This window comes from Perca fluviatilis, chromosome 24, assembly GCF_010015445.1.
Source record: "Perca fluviatilis chromosome 24, GENO_Pfluv_1.0, whole genome shotgun sequence".
NCBI classification, from domain to species: domain Eukaryota; kingdom Metazoa; phylum Chordata; class Actinopteri; order Perciformes; family Percidae; genus Perca; species Perca fluviatilis.
The window spans coordinates 3,500,278-3,519,336 of record NC_053135.1 but is presented as its reverse complement, the minus strand read 5'-3'; the positions used below and the strand labels follow the sequence as shown (position 1 = coordinate 3,519,336).

At 41.4% G+C, this 19,059-nt stretch overlaps 1 protein-coding gene and 1 long non-coding RNA gene across 3 annotated transcripts in view; one reads left to right on the top strand and one right to left on the bottom strand.

The window, feature by feature from the left end:
- Positions 1-13,490, bottom strand: part of LOC120554433 — a 33,195-nt gene extending 19,705 nt beyond the window's left edge. Inside the window, exons 1-2 of one of the 2 annotated variants that reach the window (XR_005638442.1) lie at positions 13,446-13,490; positions 3,338-3,342 (exon numbers count right to left, since the gene is read on the bottom strand). This is a non-coding gene — a long non-coding RNA (uncharacterized LOC120554433). Of the gene's footprint in view, positions 1-3,337; positions 3,343-5,741; positions 5,790-13,445 lie in introns of those variants that run through there. The other variant, XR_005638441.1, reaches the window with a different exon arrangement.
- The window catches only part of LOC120554430 (nck-associated protein 5-like), a 124,615-nt gene continuing 113,871 nt past the window's right edge, over positions 8,316-19,059 (top strand). The window contains 2 exon segments of the mRNA XM_039793313.1: positions 8,316-8,843; positions 16,918-17,020. Coding sequence (XP_039649247.1) covers positions 8,503-8,843; positions 16,918-17,020 — 444 coding nt within the window. The 5' untranslated portion in view covers positions 8,316-8,502.

Below are 19,059 nucleotides of genomic sequence, written 5' to 3'. Positions count from 1 at the left end.
TGAAGATGCATCTTCAGTGTGTCCTGAAATGGGAACTTATACCTAGAAGCTGACATTCATTCCTGTGTTTAGGCTACAGCTCTGTGATTGAGTTGTGTGTTAGATCCCACAGTCAGGCTGTGATGGCCTGAAACGGATTCCCAAGAGGGCAGCAGTAACTCAGTATGAGAAAGCAGATTAAAGAACAAAAAGCATCCTTGTCCCTCCATCTCAACCATGTTACAGGTCAGACTGGGGAAACCTTTGATAGTCTCCTGCTGTCTGCCTCTATCTGTCTCCCATCACGGTTTCTACGCAGTATGCCAATTTCTGTCTATCTTTATGTCTGACTCTCTTATTACTGTCTCTCTGTGCTTGTTACCTTGATTTCAAATTAAAAGTAAATTATACATAGATATGAGCTGTGTTCGAAACCGTTCCCTATCATGGAAATACTGCACTATGTAGTGAGTTCGCCATTTTGTAGTTGTGTTCGATATCTTAGCGGTTTAGCAATTTCATTTACTATATCATCCACTATAAAATACCCACAATGCACAGCTACGTACCCTGCATGTTACTACCGTATGCCACACTGCAACGCGGTCAGGTTTTCCCGGAGGAGGAAAAGAAGAAGCCGAAGTGCCCACGAAAACTGAAAAGGAAAATTAGAGAGGGCTTTCGTTTCGAAACAGTGAAAATGTAACATGCAACACATATACAACCTTTTGCTGTTCTCGGTTTGTTTCAGGGCTGTATTAGAAGTATTTTTGTTTCTGTTTGTTTACGAATTGATCGACAGTTTTCTATTTATTGACTGGTATCTTTTAATCTGATTTTAGATTACTATTCACTGTTTGTAATGTATGCAGCATCATTGTGCCCAAAATGAATTTCCAACTGGGGACTATAAAGTGTATCGTATGATGCTAGGCGCGCCTGCCTCCATCACACAAATAACCGGCGCATCTACTGACGCAACAATGTTTTCAGATGTGTGTCCATTGGTGGGTAACTTTCCAAGCTATGTCCCCCTGCAGGATGACAGGCCTCCATGTCCACGGCTGGCCAGATCCTAGAACATCAAAGGGCTCACGTGGGAGGGTGATGGAAGAGGCACCAGTTTTAGGGGGGGAGCTTCCACAGGTTCCCATGGGAGAGCCGGGTCTTGCAGGTCGATGTCTCTTCTCATCTCGGAACAGCGACTGTCATCGGTGGGTTTTTGAGCGAGCGCTGAGACCCTTGTGGTGGTTTGACACCAGCCCAGATCCTCTGTTTCAAAGAAAAGGCCTACCTTCAGATGAGACCCACGTTTGAAAGAGGAGCTTAATCACCACGGTAACTTGTATGTTTGTACCCCCCCAACCCTGACCCCACACACACATTATACACTGTCCTCCGGTAAGAGGCCCTTTGAAGGATAATAGCATAACAGCATGGATTGAGGTCAGTGTTGTTTCTGATTTATGCACCTATGTGCGTAATTACCTTTAAAGCTGCACTTTGAGAGAATTTGTATGCGAAAACAGGTCCATCCTGATTCAACATTTTTGAAATGCTTGCTTTCTTTCCGTAAGTGAGATAAAGGATCAATATCAGTATTTCTTTAAGCATAAAGACTGAAAGCAAGCCTTGCTCAGTCCAAATTGAATACAGATATAGAACAACAGATATACCAGATATACCTTTCAGCACCTCTAAAGCTGCCTGATTAACATGTTGTATCTCTTGTTTAACTTGTATGGAAAGAGAAATGTGAAAACAACAATTTGTGGTTTTAGGGAGAGTTATGTGTTAGAGTTATATTACAAAGATAGTGATTTCTACAGAAGAAATAGTCCCCATAAAATCTGTCAACAAGTCTTGCAGAACAACTCAAATTCTGTCTCTGGAAAGTTCAGTGCAACTCCATTGTGATTACACACACACACACACACACACACACACACAATAGATGAGGTGGAGGCAGAAATATTAAAGCTGCTCAAATCCATATTTTTTATATCTATAATGGATGAAATGTCTGTGTGAAAGGGGACGCTCGCCATGACAACCCCACTGAGAAATATCACTTACACACTCAAATTTATATAGGTTTATTAGCGTCTTTTAGCTCTTTTTTTTGCAGTTGTTCACACTCACCACTCTCATCCGTGTCCGACTATAAGCTACCTGCAGCAACCAAATGATAAAGTTAGCAACTAAAGTACACATAGTGGAGCATTTAGCAGCAAAAGAGCCAGATTTTTCTCTCAGGAGTTGGTGGTGGAGACCAAAAAGGACCTAAAAGCAGAGAGAATATCAGACTTGCATTCACTAAATCCAAAATGAGCTGCCTGATTCGATACCACTTGTAATAAAATGACTTTTTTTGAATTTGGGTAAATTGAGCCTTTAACTCTAAAGTAAATTTTCACTATTACAGTTGGATAAGGTAATACATTTGGTGTTGTTTTGAAAAATGTCTTAAAGTGATTAATGATCTGACTGTGTGCCAACATAAAGTTTAAAAAGACAAAAATCTGTCTGTAAATATGTTCTACTAATAAGAACGTACTGAATTACGTAACTAAAAACGTAACTGAATGATTGTGGATTTAATCTACATTACAGCCCTGTGTTTTCTGGATGATAATGTTAGTAAGACACTTCAGCACATTCCACATTCAGTATGGATATGATTTATGAAGTGTGATAAGACTGAGCTATTATTCACAGTCGGCTTATCACACCTGTGTCTCTCGTGGATGAATGTCTCAGTTGTTCATCCAAACTTCTCCCCTGAGTACTCCAGAGCTTTTAATTTTATTGTATTTATTTTTTTAAATATGTGGGCCACCCTTGGGCCAGACCACATGGTTCACACGTTTTAGATTTATAGCACCCAGAGAGTTTTTTTGCGTCAGTGTGAAACCTCACACGAAGGCTAATAGATAACTCATTATATTACCTACAGGCACACAAGTCTTGGCAGTTTGGTGTTGTATTTATACTGTATACATTTTTATCTATTTTATATCTTTATGTGTGGATACATTCATCGATGTGTGTGTGTGTGTGTGTGTATGTGTGTGTGTGTGTCTGTGTGTTTGACACGGAGGGGGTGAGAGTCTTTCCTACATGCTCAGCTAATTACAGGCCACTGATCTCGTCAGCTGTCCCCGCCACACTCTTTTTACATGTCAATGACAGCCAAATGGGACCTCATATCCTTCCTCCAGCTCAAACAATGCTCTCATTGAAAACAGAAGAGATGGAGAGAAAACCGAAAGAAAGAAAGCGAAGGATGCCACTTCTCGTACCAGCTGGCGTTGGCTCAATGGCAGAGGGCATGGAGTCTTGTCCGTGAAATAACAACCACTCCTACTTCTCCCTCCTCAAATCCTCCCCTTGTTCCTTCACCTCTGCAAGGCCGTCTTCATCATCGCCTCAGCCTAATCTGGGCACGTTCATGGGGGACATGCATCCCCAGACTCTGCCCCTCTACCTCCTTTTGTGTTTGCCAACGCTCTGATGAGAAAGAAAAGAAACAGGAGGGTGCAAGGGTGGAGGTGAAGGCAGTGGTTCTCTTGGGTTTGTCTTTTGCCTTTGCAGTCTGGGGGAAAGGGGAGAACTTGGCAGGAAGCCTGGCCGTGGCACTGCATACAAACATGGGGTACAAAAAAAACCAAAAAAAAAACACAAGGCCTATTTGTTTGACTCTCTCATCCTCTTACCTCAGGGAAAGTGGAAAAAATTGCACGAGACATCCATAAGATAGGCTACGGTCGGTCCTGTCCTCCTCCGGACAGCCATCGATTCTGCAACACAGCCAGGGGAATGGACAGAGACGAATGGAAAGTTGTCCACGTCAGGAAATCATTGTCCATAATTCAATGAAATTAAGTCAATTTGTTCAGTAAAGACTTGGCAGGATGCCCAGCCTTGTTTGCTGCTTAAAAAAAAACTGAAAAGGCAATTTGATTAAATATAAGATACTATGCCATAACGGAAAGCTACAAAAATGCATCAGGAGAGTCACCACAATTTATCACCGCAATATATCTCTGACCAGACAAAGGGCTGACAAAGTCAAAGCTGGATGTCTCCCCTGTTTTATTTTCTATTCTGCATTACATCTTGGTTCTTAGCTTGATTTTGTGTGGATTCGAAGCAGCTGACATCAGCACAAACTCCACAATTCTCTCCGATTTGTGGAAGATGAAATCTTTCCTGTATGCGCTGTACTCGTCTCTCTCGAGTCCACGCTAACATGCACATAAAGATGCTTTCTGGGGCTGCTGATGTGAAATGGGACATTGCCGGGTTCCCAGTGCAGCTGCAAATAACATTGATGTGGCATTCCAACATGTCAGTGTAGCGTGGGCCATGCACAAAGCCACTTCCTGCTCTTCGGAGCAAATATTCACTGGGGAGACTTGAACCGGCAGCATCTGCACAGGAATCTGAGCGAAAAATTATGATTTGACAAGTCTGATCAGATTCGGTTTCCAGCATTATGTTTTCCAGCATTTGTGTATGTAAATTAGCTCTGGGCCACATTATTAATAATTCCAGCCACATAATGCATGGAACTGTATCAGCAGACTTGAAAGAGTTTCATGTCAAAAGTTAAGGTTAGATTTGTTTTCTTCATAAATTTCCAGCTATGTTCTTTCTGTCTTGACAGCATTGTAGCACGTGCAGACCTTCGGGATCATCTGGTGTTTCGATTCCACGTTTGTGCAAATGTCCCATTGAAAGGAGACAATGCTTTCCATAAAACAGGTACACCGAAGGAGTTGTAAGTATTGCAGTAAGCCGCAGAGTTGACGGCTTTATGACTGCTCTGGTCTGAGCCGCAATTGCAGCTAGCAATCCTAAAGGGAGGCATTGTGGTTGAATGATAAAGCAGCCAAACACGTCTGGAAGAAGATGTGGTGATACTGAAATGGGTGTTTATCTATTTATGCATCTGTTTGCGTTTAAGTGTTTTCCTGCCATATTTGACCTATTCACCTGTGAAATTTCAATCCAAGTCTATCTTCCTAAGATAGTCCAAATCTGCGACATTTGAGCATGTTTGAGTTTTTATATGCACAATGTAATGCAATATAAAAAAGGATATGATTTTTGTCCTTGAATGAGTGAGGTTTCTTCCACTGACCGTAGGCAAGGTTGCAATGTAAAAGGACTGGACTTCCTCAATTTGTTACATACATACTAACTGCTTTGACCTGTCTCCTCGCATCCTCTCTGAACTGCTGCAGAATATATATGGCTTTCCTCTCTGCGGTGCGCCACGCCAATCGTTTCCTCAGTGCTCCTGCAGGGCTCTGACCTGTGACATGAAGGAGTTGTACCTCATGCCTGGAATGGATCCGGATGTGCCGCAGGTCAAGATGTATGTTCATTACATAGGATCATTACCTCCTTGCTGCGATCTCAGGACAAAAACACTTCAACGTATGTGCAAGGTTTTGGCCAAAATAACAGCTGCCAATTAGTTTGTGCAAATAATATACCCTTAATACTTACCAGATTTATGTCCCAACACTTGCCCTGACAGGTTTCTGATGCGAACATGATGAGTTAAGCTCCTTCACAATAAAAGAAAAGAGCTAAGGAGAATAAATGTGTTTTTCTTTCCTTTCTTCAAGATAAGAGCATATCAGAGCGAGTGCAGGAGGAAGATTAGAAGATGGGATATGATTTAGGAAGGACATGGATTTAAACACTTCTTTCAAAAACAAGGGCACACAAGTGTTCACATGCACACTCACCACACACACACACACACACACACACACACACACACACATACACACACAGTGAAGACATTTGTCTTTAATGTTGATTTTCTTTATATATAGATAGAATGTATGTAACGTAGCTATATTAATTACTGTGGAAATTGAATGTTTCTGCATAACAAATAAATATGTATTTATATAATCTGGCATTCCTTTGATTCAGGATTTTTCTATTAGATTAAAATAATACCTACATCACAGGCTTTTACAGTTTTTTCCAATTGTTAAAACACAATTTTGCAAACTAGGCTGGTTTTATCAAAATACTTAACACAATTCACAAAACCACACACCCAAACTGCAAAATACCTCATATATCCTGCAAAAATTAAGCAGTGCAACCAAAACTACATATAGCATTATCAAAATCAAACTTTTGCACCACATGGTGCACCCTTCATTCATATTACCAGATTTGTGTCTAACCCAGGGGTCTTCAACGATGTATAAGCCAAGGACCCTTTAACTAAAAGAAAGATGGATCAGGGACCTACTATATTGTACAAATTAAGTTCCATGTTCAACTGGGCCTACAATAACGTGTAAAGCTTTATACATACCTTTTTAGTGAATAGAATACTAAGCTATTAAAATATTAATTATTGGCATGTTTTTATATATCATGTTTTAATGTTAAACATACATGTGGCACAGTGAATACTTAGGGTGAACTGTATCTGTGGCTGGCTACCTTAGTGACTACCTTACCTATAGGCCAGTAAGCCTATCATCAATGTCTGTTTTCCACAATTAGGCTGATTTATATTTGCTAATATTATGTGGGATTTCATTTTTGAAAAAACTTTCAAAACATTTATAATTAATTTGGTGACCCCCTGAAGTATCTCTGAGGACCCCCTAGGGGTGCCAAGCCCCCTGTTGAAGATCTCTGGTCTAACCAACTACACACTGTTGGGCATAATGAAAAGCACTCGCATCTTTAGTGTGCTTTGTTATTATACTAAAATAGTTCAAATTGTTTTTTTATTTTTCACCAAACAAGTCAGTGCAACATATGCACAGCAGATATACTGTATTTACATTGGACTGAACAGAAATATGCTCACAAAAAATATATAGAAAAAAGAGGCATCATAGTGCTTACTTCCTGATTAAAGTGGTAACAATTAACCATTGAGGTGTTTGGCCAGGTGGCACATATATTGGCCAATTAGATAATGTAGTGTCATTTTGAATGGCAGTGTTTTGAAATTGCAAACATCTGACTTTATGTCAGATTGTTGTGTCTTATGCAGAGAACCGTGTTCAGTGCATTTAAAAAGTGCCACTTTGAATTGCAAAATGTGTGTAAAGCAGAAAATGTGTTTAGACTTTTGGAGACTTGAGAAGAGGTTTTGCTCTCTGTGTGTCAGTTTAAATAATTGTGCTATGCATGTAATTTTATTGTGTTAGCAATTGGAAAAAACTGTAATTAAGAAATCAAAGATTTCCATTTTCAAATGCTTACTGAAAATGACATGGTCATTTCCCTTATATTATTACCCTTCTCCTTCATAACATTTGATACCAATCAGCATAATACAATGCTGCTTATTATCTGATTAGCTTCTGACATTTAGGTTTAATTGAATGCCAATGATGAAAGGGCGATTTGGGATTATATTCTTTGCTTGGTCTGGCTGTTCGCCGAGCTTTAAAACAGCTCCTAAATTGCTAAAAATGTTTTTTTCAACGCAGCTTATGCATCTTTTATCTTTCAGCTCTTCACAGCCCAAAGTCTTGCAATGTCATTAGCACACTCAAGTCTCCCTCTGTCTCTGTGAGCGAACAATGTTGCAATGCAGTGAGCTTAGAGGGGAAGAATGCGACAACAGAATGGAATCACGGGACAAATTATTGCATTTTAAGACCGCAAGGAATGCACCAGAGATGGGCTGAAGCGGAGCATTTGTTCACAGTGGGTTAGGGATGACAAACAGTGGGCTGCTGATGCTATAGCTGAAGGGCTCTGACACCCAGGCAGCAGGCTAATAACATGAAATTCATTTATTTTAAGTAAACGCATGCATTCTATGAAAAAGAAAATGAAAAAATAAACTAAGAATGACATCTGGGATAAGGTTGATTCAACATCTTGTGGCCTACGAGGACGGGTAGCAGCTAGGAATGGAGTGCCCTGCAGAGAAGCCAATCAAAAGCAGAGCTCTGGTGGCTCCCAGCCGGCATAGAGAAGTCTACTTGGCAGTAAAGCTGGGAGTCATGTGCCTCCATTTAAATGAGAAGGCAAGAAAGGAAAGAGAGACAGGGAAGGGGAGGTAGAGAAATACAGGCTGAGCTAAGAGGCCGGGGACTCTGCCAAGCCGAGACACTTGAGGAATGCATCAGCAGCAGCAGCTCTCGCTTCGCAGTAATACCATTACTGCTATCTGAGTCAGGAAAACAGCTCTTCTAGTCTAGTCAGCAAGTCTCATAGCCAGTGTAAACAGATGGCAGGTAACACATCAATATTAAGCAAAAAAGAAAGAAACCTGAGAGATTTTAAGCATAGAATTATTTTTATTTTTGTGCGTTTACCAAAAACAATGCATGCATCCACGTGCAAATTGTTGGTAGGCTACTTGCTCATGGCTGCATGTCTCTCATCCAAGTGTTTCAGACGCAAGTGATCATTGTCTTGTCTTGTCAATTTTTGTGGAGCATGTGGTGTGACTCCTCCGGCCCTGGCAGTTAGTTAATAAACACAGGCCTGTCAACAGCTGCTGGTGATGTAATGTGTGGAACTTCTCCTCACTCTCCTTATCCTCCCGCCCCACCCCGCCTCCCTAACTCCCTCCACCAGCACCCTCCCTTCTATTTACAAGTCTTATACTGGGTGTTGCTGCAGACTTCCAGCACAGGCTGCACAGATAGTGTGTTTAAAGAGTGTGTGTGTTTGCCCGTGGCTTCCCCCTGCAACACTTCCAGGGGAATTTACGACAGCATGTTTTCAGCTGCCATCAAAGGAAATTCCACATCATCAGGTTGTCTTCCTAACCAAAACACCTCTGAGAGTCTGGGAACTACAGAGCTGGCCACAAACATGTTGAGAGGAGAGGATCCGGCCGGCGCAGAGTAAGTTTGGATTCCTGCTTGTTTGTCTTCTGACATTATTGGAGTCTGTGAGAAGTGTGCAAAAGTGGGTGCAAAGCATGATGGGATAGGTGGCAATTAAGGCAAATTGCCTGCAATGTGGCAAGTAGAGCATGTGTGAGCATGTGCAACAAAATTGACAGTTTATTTTGTTTGAATGGTTTGAGTTCATATTGACAAAGGACATTTTTTTTTATCAAGTAAAGCAACAACTGATGGTCTCCCTGGTGAGTAACAAGTATGGCTTTGTATATTTTAACCCTAAAAGCAAGGTATGTTTACTGGCACCGTTTAAACACAGAAGTAATTGAAAACATGACAAAATGAATGTAAGCTTTGGATTCGGACCGCTTGAAACATTACAGAAAGATACTGCTGTTAGCTAATGAATGTAACCCTATTTGCACCCAAAGGGACACATTGCTAATTAGCTAACTAATGTGCAGCAAAGAACAACTTCCAAATTACAAAAAGTTGCCTATTAGCTAGCTCTGTTTACACCTAGAAAATATGTAGCCACTAATTAATTTATCTCAACGTAACATAAATAATACTGAGAAGAACTTTCAAACTTAATTTAGCTAGCTTATCTAGTTATCTCTTCACACCCAAGAAGATGTAGCCTAGCATCTTAGCTTATTAGCTAGTTGCAGTAAATAACCGTTTAAATATTGGGAACACAAATTAAAATGAAGCTAAAAACAATGTTACTGTAGCTAGCTAACATGTTGTGTGATGTATGAAACGTTAGCCGCTTGCTAAAGACACAGTAGCATGTTTTCTAGATTAAAATGCTAGGTTATGTTAAATGCTATGTTGCTATGTTTTGTTTAAGCACAAAGTGTTAATATACAGCAATAAACAATGCAAACAAATCTACGTCTTTACCAGAGAAAACCTTTTATTTGGTGAAACTACCCTTCAATGTGACAAATTATCATTTGTGCTTAATTTTTAAATGCTGGTAATGCTAAACTGTGGCAGCTGATGTTTGCATAACTTTTCTGTGACAGACAGCACACAGGAAAAACATGCAGAGAGAGAAACTCACACAAACACACTGCTGTTTCTCAAGCTGTCACCAGCCTGCTGATGAAATGTGTGTGTTGTTATTTAGTGAGCTGCCCATCGCATGATGCTCACATACCAAAGTAAGGGGGGGGGGGGCACGGTTGTGTATTTTGATAACGGTCGGAAAATTCCTCTGCCCTCTCTTGGCTTGCTGCATCACCCCTGGGCCTTTGGAGTATATTTTTCTGGAGTTTTTTTTTTTTTCTACCTGTAGAGCCATCATGAGAGAGTTCAGCAGAGAGTCACGCTTTCGGCCGAAGCACGCTGGGTTGCAGTGGAAGGTCCCTCGACAGGAAGCTCAGTTGATTTTATTTTTTTCCCAGGATGTATATTAAAGCATCCTACGCATCTGGTGGGATAAGCCGGGACTCCCCTCATGAACAGGATGACGACATTGTATTCATTGTTTTTCTTTTTTTCCACTAGACCTCCAACCCCTTCCCGCCTTAAACCCCCACATTATATTGCCTGCTAAGTACTGCTGACTAAACGAGATTTAAAGCTGCCCAGACAAGTTCTGGCCGAGTCTTTATCATTAAAGGTGTCTGAGAAACACATTATCTTGTTAGCAGATTGTTTCCCTTTTATCCTGTTTGACATGATTTTGGTTTCGGAAGTAATTTAGGTGTTTGCTTAGCATAACCTCTGAGAACCAGTCTTTTCAGTCTTCTCCGAGTGCTGATTGAATGGAGCATCAGTCATGTTTGACAGGTTTTATTGAGCAAGTAGGCAAAGTCAAATATTGATAATACACTCTTCAAAGAGACAGAATGGCTGAGAGGGCCCCATGCACATTTTGTCATATGTATCACTTACAAAAAACAAACATTTTAATGTGGAGAACACTTAGACAGACAGACAGGGAGCATCTGGTGTGAATATAAGGACAGTTGATAAAAAATGCAGAACTAGGTGTCCCATATCTGTCGGCTTATTGCGAACACGTAACAGATGATACCTCACGGTCCTCCTGCATGTCTCGCAGCTTTGTGACTGTCAAAACATAATGAGGCTCTCCATTTTGATAAAATATGCAGTATCAAACTTTACTCCTTCAGTCAAGTTGTCCCTGCCTCTAAGTGTTTAGCAGAAGAATGCTTGTCTTGTTGCCACAAATGGGTAATGTTAAATTGAAATAATGTTGGATTTTAAGACAAAAGCAATTTAAAGACGTTAACTTAGGTGGTGGGAACTTTTGATGGACCTTTTTATCAACTATTTTTGTCAGGATATACAGTAAATTAGGAACAATTGATTACTTGAAAAAAATAATCCATAGCAGCCATATCCTTGTTGTATACACACATTCCTAAGCCACCATCAACACCTGCACACATTCTCATTGTGTTCGAAGGACATCTGTTGTGTATTCAGCAATGTATAGGTTGTCCTTTTGGAAAGACATGAGCAAATATCTATGTCTATGGACACCCAGTTATGCAGACAAAGCTTCTACTTTTACCTGTTGACAATAATGTGGCTAGTACAAGTTCATACTTCCCCCTACTTATCTGGTTTAAATGCCTGAAAGACACACAAGCTCATGCAGTGTGATCTTAACAGCGATAAGGATGTTCTGCCTGGTCTTGATTAATTAAATTTCAACATCAAGATTATAATCACAGTTATATAAGTTAGTATAGTGTTCAAAAGGATCCTCCCTTACTTGCAGCGTCAACATTTAATTTGAAAGGGGCTGTTAAATTGACCTGTTAGCCTTGACGGTAAGCCTCTCATTTTCACACCCATGAGATAAATCCTTAAAAGTAAAATTTGTTATAAGCATGGTTTGAACACTGATACACTCTGGCAGCAGCCACGAGTGAGCACACGCTGGAAAAATTCCGTTTAATGATTGGTTTGCTGACTGTATGAAAACAACAACAGGCAAGTGTAAAATATGGCTTATTGTTCGAGGCTCCCAGACACAGTAATTCCATGTTAGGCCGTGCCAGGCTACAGTTGGTCGTGCCAACTGTACCGGGACACATGCAGAGGCAGGATCAAATAAACTGGCCAGCAGAGGGACACACAACATCCGATCAGCATCGGCCATCTGTGCTGCTAGAATACAGATGGACCTCTCTCTCTGCACATTAAGCCCACATCAGACACTTGCATGCTTCAATTTTCTCCTCAATGAATGGAAAGTAATAGCACCCCCAACGTCCCCTCCCACTTCCCACCGTGTAGCAGGCGAATTAAACTCAAAGACTCAAATGTATAATCTTCCCAGTCATTCATTCTTCTCCCCGAACATGGCAATCTGGATGAATCATTCAGAAGAAAAATAAAGAGAAAACTGGGCTCTGTGCCGTGGGGGGATGCCTCTGTGCTGACCCCGTTTCACTCTCCCCCTCATTCAAGGCAGGCACAGGGCATGGAGACAAAATGAATTGGTTCCTGGGGCAAAGGGGGTGCACCAATCAATGTCCAATCCCATCCACTATCCATTTTCAGGCCCTGGCACTTCCTGGCATTGCTCTTTTTTTGGGGCGGCGGGGAATCGATCACAGAGGTCAGAGTCCCCGTTTGGCCAAGAGGCTTTTCTTTCTGAGACTTTTGTGTTTTCAGTAGGTTTATAATAGATGTGAGTGCTAATTAAAAACTCATGCGAAATGCACGCCTGGAATCCCCTTCTCCTAAGGCTCTCTCCCTCCTTCATTCTTTTCATCCAGATGGCCATTTAAATATTTGCTTAAATTTATTAGCTCCGCCATTTGTCGTATAGTTTAATATATAACCCAAGACTAAATCAATCCACAGCGAAAAAACAAATGTAGGACATTCTTTAATTGCAAAAATTCTGCTACAATTATTCTTCAATGAGAGGTTTTGTTTCATGAGAAAAGGGGGCAAAGTGCAAGCCACACACTTCACCCACTTGATATCTGTATTTGAACTTACCGTGACAAAGATTTCTTACTTGTGTTGTGACTCTTGGCACAGTGTGAAATGAGAATATGCGTGGGTGAATGCCTGACTGTATTAGGTACAAAGGGCAGTATTGTCACTTGTGGCAGAGTTTGGTCTCTCTAACACAGCAAAGTCAAAAGCCAGACGGTGGAGCAACAGTGTTTCTTCAGCAGACCTTCACTGTATGTATAGGATTATTCCGGCTACTAAATTAAGATGAGAGCGCCAGTAGAAGGTTGGTGATTGCAATAAATGCACAGCTGCCTAATTCTTCTCAGCTTACAAAGGAACAGTATCAAATCTGAGCCATGACAATCCATATTCATGGACAATCTGGGCTTATTATCACCATTTATCCACAAGGCTCACAGTCTGTTTTCTGTACAGCGATCTCTCAATGGGTTTAAGTGTTATCATTAAGCTGTTATCCCCTCACATTATCCCTGTTGTAGTTTGGAGCTGTCTGGGGCTGTGTGACCTCAGCTGGGTCCTCCCTTGTTCGTGGAGCAGATGTTAAAAAAGGGAGTCCCCCTCCACCTCAAACAACCTCACCATTCTGGTACACACACACACACACACACCCACGCACACACACACACACACACACACACACACACACACACACACACACACACACACACTGTCCCACACCGCCTCCTCCCTTCACCCTGGCATCTAATTAGGCCTACTGCACAAAGACTCCCAGATGTCAGCGTCCTCCTGGCCTCCTTTGATTATATCCTTTCCACCCCACTGGCTGGCTTGCCGACTGGCTGGATGGCCGGCTGGGGGCTGTGTGGACTATAGGCGTTGACGCGTGTCACTCCGCATAGGTCAACACCGAACCGGTTTAACATATTAGTAATTGCTTTTTGTGTAAATCACAGGGAATCTGGAGGGAGGGACAACAGTCCTGAATGGCTTGCGGTTGCAGAAAGGCCCTTGGATTGTCATAAACCTATGCAAAGGAGCATTTCAATTTGTCATTATTTCTGTATAGCATTCTTTTGATCATTGGATCACTAGTTAGTCATCAAACCAGTACTTGTTTAACCAGTGTGTCTCTGCATATTTAAAATGGCATTTGTCATGGCCAACAGTTACAAAGTGTATAATTGCCTTTACGAGATATGCTTCCAAGAAACATGAACGATGTGACAGTCAACAAGTTTGGCGGCTGAGGAAAATTGGCCATGGCGCTGCTTTTTACAGACATCAGCTTTCGACAGCCAATCAGATTTCCATGCTTCGACGAACTCTGGTTCTGCTCAGTAAATATTAAACGAATGAGATGTTGATTACCAGTTCTCTAAAACATATTTTATAGCCTTGGAATAAATGCCTCAAGTTCAAATAGAACCTCAAATTTAAACTTTCATAAAAATACTGCGACATCAGCGAGTAAGTGCCGTCCAAACAAACCAAAGCAATGCCACCATGGTCTTACACCAGCCATGACCCTTTTTAACCGTTTGTGTAGTGCTCTTTAAATGTCTGCAATGACTGATGAGAGACAAATTGTCTCTGGCTTTTATTGGCTGGGTGTTGAAGGTTACAGCACGGAATATTGGTAAATAACCTCTTTTTAAGGAATCAGTATCTTCACTGGCAACTATTGCATCTTAATGTATTTTGTGATCTTGCATGCACAATCGGTTTGTGACAGCAAAAAGACTAAGCACCATTTGGTTTGTCAAAGGGAAGAGTTTGCCATGCTTTTATTGCCTGCTTTTATCGGCTTACCACTGATATCTGGCTTTTAATGTGTTTGCTTAATCTGTATCACTTCCGATCCACTACCTCATCCCTCGCACTTTCTACATACCCTAAGGAAAATGGTGTCTGTGTTTTCCAAGTTGGGTCTGGGCAATCAGGCACACTGCTATAATCCATTTTAATCATTTACTCTCAATTTCCTATAACCCTCCCCCATCTCAATCGAAAGGAAGCCATGGGCTTTTACTTCCTCTCCTAATCTTCAGCGGAAAGGGACCAAACTGAAATGCAATCTAAACATAGACCAGTATTTCTTCTGATGCAATACATTTGCACAATTAGTCATTACAAAGACCAAGAGACAGGCAGGAGTCTCTGTGTCATCAAAGGCATTTCACATCCTGTTCACTGATTAGGCAACCTCCTTATACACTACATAACCCAAGGGTATTTAGAAATGGGGCAGAAGGAGACTGTGTCATGTTAAGAAATATAACATCAGTTCTGGATGAAAACATAGTGGCTGATCCTGCATGCAGTCTGATGTTTGCGGCTTCATGTCAATACGTTTTGACTTACCAGATTGGCAGTGGATGGAACATGTCATGTTGATGTGTGGGAATTGTTTGACAAGTGCAGTCACGCTGCTGAAGCTTTAGACAGGGTGTAACAGATATAGCCTGCAGCAGATGCAAAAGGCACTTTGGGACGCTTTTTGGAAAATGTGGTTGCATAAGTAGGTTTGTGAGGCAAGTAAACACAACTGACCTGAAAAAAGGGGATAAATGCAATTCAGCCTCATTCTGAACTTAGTGGCACTTAGCAGGTGTGTGGTTATCGCACCAGTGGATCTTATGCTGAGTGTCATGAGATGACTTTGGGAGGTTTGCAATGATCATTTCTAAAAAGCACTTCCAAATGTAATACTTGTTATAGCGTTTACTGTGAAAAAATATCCTAAGATCATCTTAAAACAATAACTGTCATGCAAAGGTTAACTACCCTGCATTTTTTTGCAACAAGGTTGCAAGAATGCTACTCTTGTTGCTGGCCAAAATATGTGGAAATTATGTTTTTAAACTATAATATGCATGATCAGTATGATGCCCATCAGTGTTGAGGTTGTTACTAAAGTAGGCTAAACTCTAATGTATTTATCATAACTTTGATTCGTTGATTCCCTACTCTCCAAAACACAAAACGAAAAAAGTTGAGTTGACAGCGGTGAATGTGTGTTTCACTGCATGTTACTGCTCGACTCAACTCGCTCTTTTTCGGTTTTCCATTGACAAAAGTTTTATGGATAGTACCTGGTACTTTGTTTTGGCACCACCTCGATCCAAGGCAGCTGAGCCGATACTAGAAGGTGAAGTTGTAACACTGCAGGCCACTGATTGGTCAGCAAGGATTGTCACTTTTTTTATTCACTTGACCCAGATTTTTAAAATGGCATAACTAACGCCGTGCAGTACATTAAGTGTACACCTTGCTGTACAATTGACGAAGATGATGTCAAGGCAGTTTCACCAGATGTTGCTATGACGATGAGCTGAGAATCCTGTCGCCTACACTGAGGGGGTACTATCCGCAGTGGAAAACGAAAAGAGGAAAGTACTGGTACCAAGCCGTACCATACAGTGGTACGGCATTAGTTACGTAGGACACATCAAGGATTCATACATGCATACCTGCACATGGTACTACCAGTTGTGTTGCACAGATAGGGTCTCTGACCCTGAAGTGTCCATCAGCTGACCTTTGACCCTGTCCTAACCAACTAGGAAATGGTGTGCTTACTCTGTGCACCACCACAGTGACTCTAAAGCCTGGGCTCTTTGTAAAGGAGTAGTATGCGTGAAGTGAAGTGTTTGTCTTCCGCTGTGGCCTCAGTCAGACCAGGTCGGACTGGTTCCCAGCACTGTTTGGAGAGGCCTAGAAAAACAAAAGGGCTAAAGCTTGGGGTTTTGGATTGGGTTGGAGGGTGGGATGCCTGGGTGACGCCAAGTAGTAAGATGTAGTCGGAGCTTTGTGATCCTAGAATCCTACAAGGCTGAAAGAGAGGTCTACAATCCCGCTCCTGTACTGGCTTGAATTTCAAGAGAAAATATAATGGGAGAAATGGGAGAGAGAGGATATATAGTGACAAAAGAAAAAAGAAGCCTATAATATGTCTGAAACTGCTGCCTCTGCTGCTTTTGACTTGGACTCTGAACTCTTAAAAGGCGAAAGCCCCTCTAATAGCGTAAACGTGACCTACCAGACATGAGGTGTTCCTTGTTGACTCTCTATCTCTTTTTTTCTCTCTCTTCTTTCTTCCCCATCTGTCCACTCCTCCCTTTTCCCCTCCCTCAAGGGCTTCCCAGGTGTGTGGATCGCCGCAGGGCAGAGGGACGATGTACAGACACCTGGAGAGGAGAGAGCAGTTAAAGAGATTGTCTCTTGACAGCGGCCTGCCGGTAAGTCAGCTCCCGACACACGGTCTGTCAGATTGGTCACTTAGTGAGGAAGCAGACATTGTGGAATGTCCTCGTTTTGTCTTGTTGATCTATTGCTGCACTATGGACTTTATCCCCAGAAAGTTATGTTTGAGAATATTTCATTTTCTTTTAACTTCAAATGGCTTGGACTATAGGAGACTTTTAGGTGAAACAGACAATTATTTAAGCATTGGGGAGCAATGTACTGTAGATACTATCACTATCAAATATCTAAAAGAAATCATTTGTGGTGTTTTTGTTAATGATGTTCTCTTTGGGACAATGCCGGCGATGCTGTGGCTTGTTTTACACTGCACTTCTGCAGGTGGCGCTCTTTTGTCTCTTTATACATAGTGGCTAACAGTGTTCATGCTAACTATCCACTCTGTTATTGTTTATAATCTTCTGCTGGAAATGAAACTGGCTTCACTTCCCATGCTCAGGCAACTGTTTCCCAGGAAAGATCCACTTATGTTGAGCGTTTTGGAAGAGAGACAATGTAAAACATCTTATGATTAAAGTGTAGATGACTTTTTTTTTATTCTATCAATCAGATAAGAAAATGCACATTTATAATAATGCCACAGACACCCCGAGATTCAAGCATTGAGGCTAAAATGAAAGGGCACAAATCCACATGTCAAGCAGCAGAGAAAAAAAAAAAAAAACAGCCTCCCATGACTGTTTGTGAGACACACTGTGGCCTCCGGTGATTGACAGGCTTATCTCTATGCCGGGCCGTTCTTGGGAATCACAGGAGTGGAAACTTGTTTTTGGCTAAGGGTTAACTGAAGGTGAAGCAGCCTCTTTTGAATGTCAAGTGCAGACATATAGCGGCTGCTGTGTTGTGTCTGCGTGGTCGTGAAGAAGCTTAATTCCCCCTCAGTGCATACAGTGCAGTCACTGCACAGGAAATAATAAGTCGAGAGTCTTAAAATAGCATTTTGATGAAAGGAAATGCGGAAGCCATCAAGGACATATTTGGTCACAGAATATATGGCAACTGTTTGAATGCAGTCTCTCAGTGTAGCTAATTAGAAGGGAGTGTTTTATTAAAGGAAAATACACCCTCAAACACTATAAAACCATTAAGTAATATACAGTTAAAAGCTGCATTTTCCAGAGGGAATTTTGTTGTTTATGGTGCAGCTTGTTGCATATGTCACTGATTGTGAATCTTTAATGAAGCCGAAAGATGTCAACACACTTTATTGACTTGACCTGGCTGACTTTATGACTTGGTGCTGACCTATCTTAACCCACTGCTGACATGCAAGAGAGTCTCGGTGATTAAAGGATGTGCTGACCTGGGGAACAATCTTAAAATGTAGGACATCACTGATTACATTGACGTCACATAGATACACTCCAAAAACTAAACCGTTAATACCCATCAAATAACTTCTTCAATTCACAGAACATCAAAAATTAATCGAGCAGTGAAAACAGTCTTGATTTAGGACACAAACCCCCTGACTGTCAATCATTTCCTACTTAAACCGCGACATGACAGTGACTCCAGAAGGAGCGATAGAGCGACACACTCGAATCCTCTTGGTGAGACGAGACACTGGCTGATTTATAATTTATCCACAGTCAGCTTTGTGAATGAGTAACTTGACGTGACGCAGTGGACGATTAATTGGTGTTTTGTGCTGTTTCTTATCTATTGACTGTGTGATCCTGAACGCTATCACGATCATTAATAGTTAGTGGTTCATGTGAGATTCACTGTGGCTTTAATTGCTCTAATTGGATACACGGCAACCTGATTTGCTGTGAGGAAAATGAAAGTAGGTCATATTTGTGATATGGGTTTGTGATTCAACATGCTCACATTTGTCCACTCGACTATCCATGCATGCATTTTCCCCCCTTGTTTATTTCTTTTCCGTCTTTTCGCCTTTCTCCTCTTTTGTGCACTCATTTGACTTCCTCTCGTTTGCTCTTACTCTTCTTACTTTATCTTTCTCCTCATTCTATCCGTTTCCAATGACTTATTCTCACTCGAGGCATCA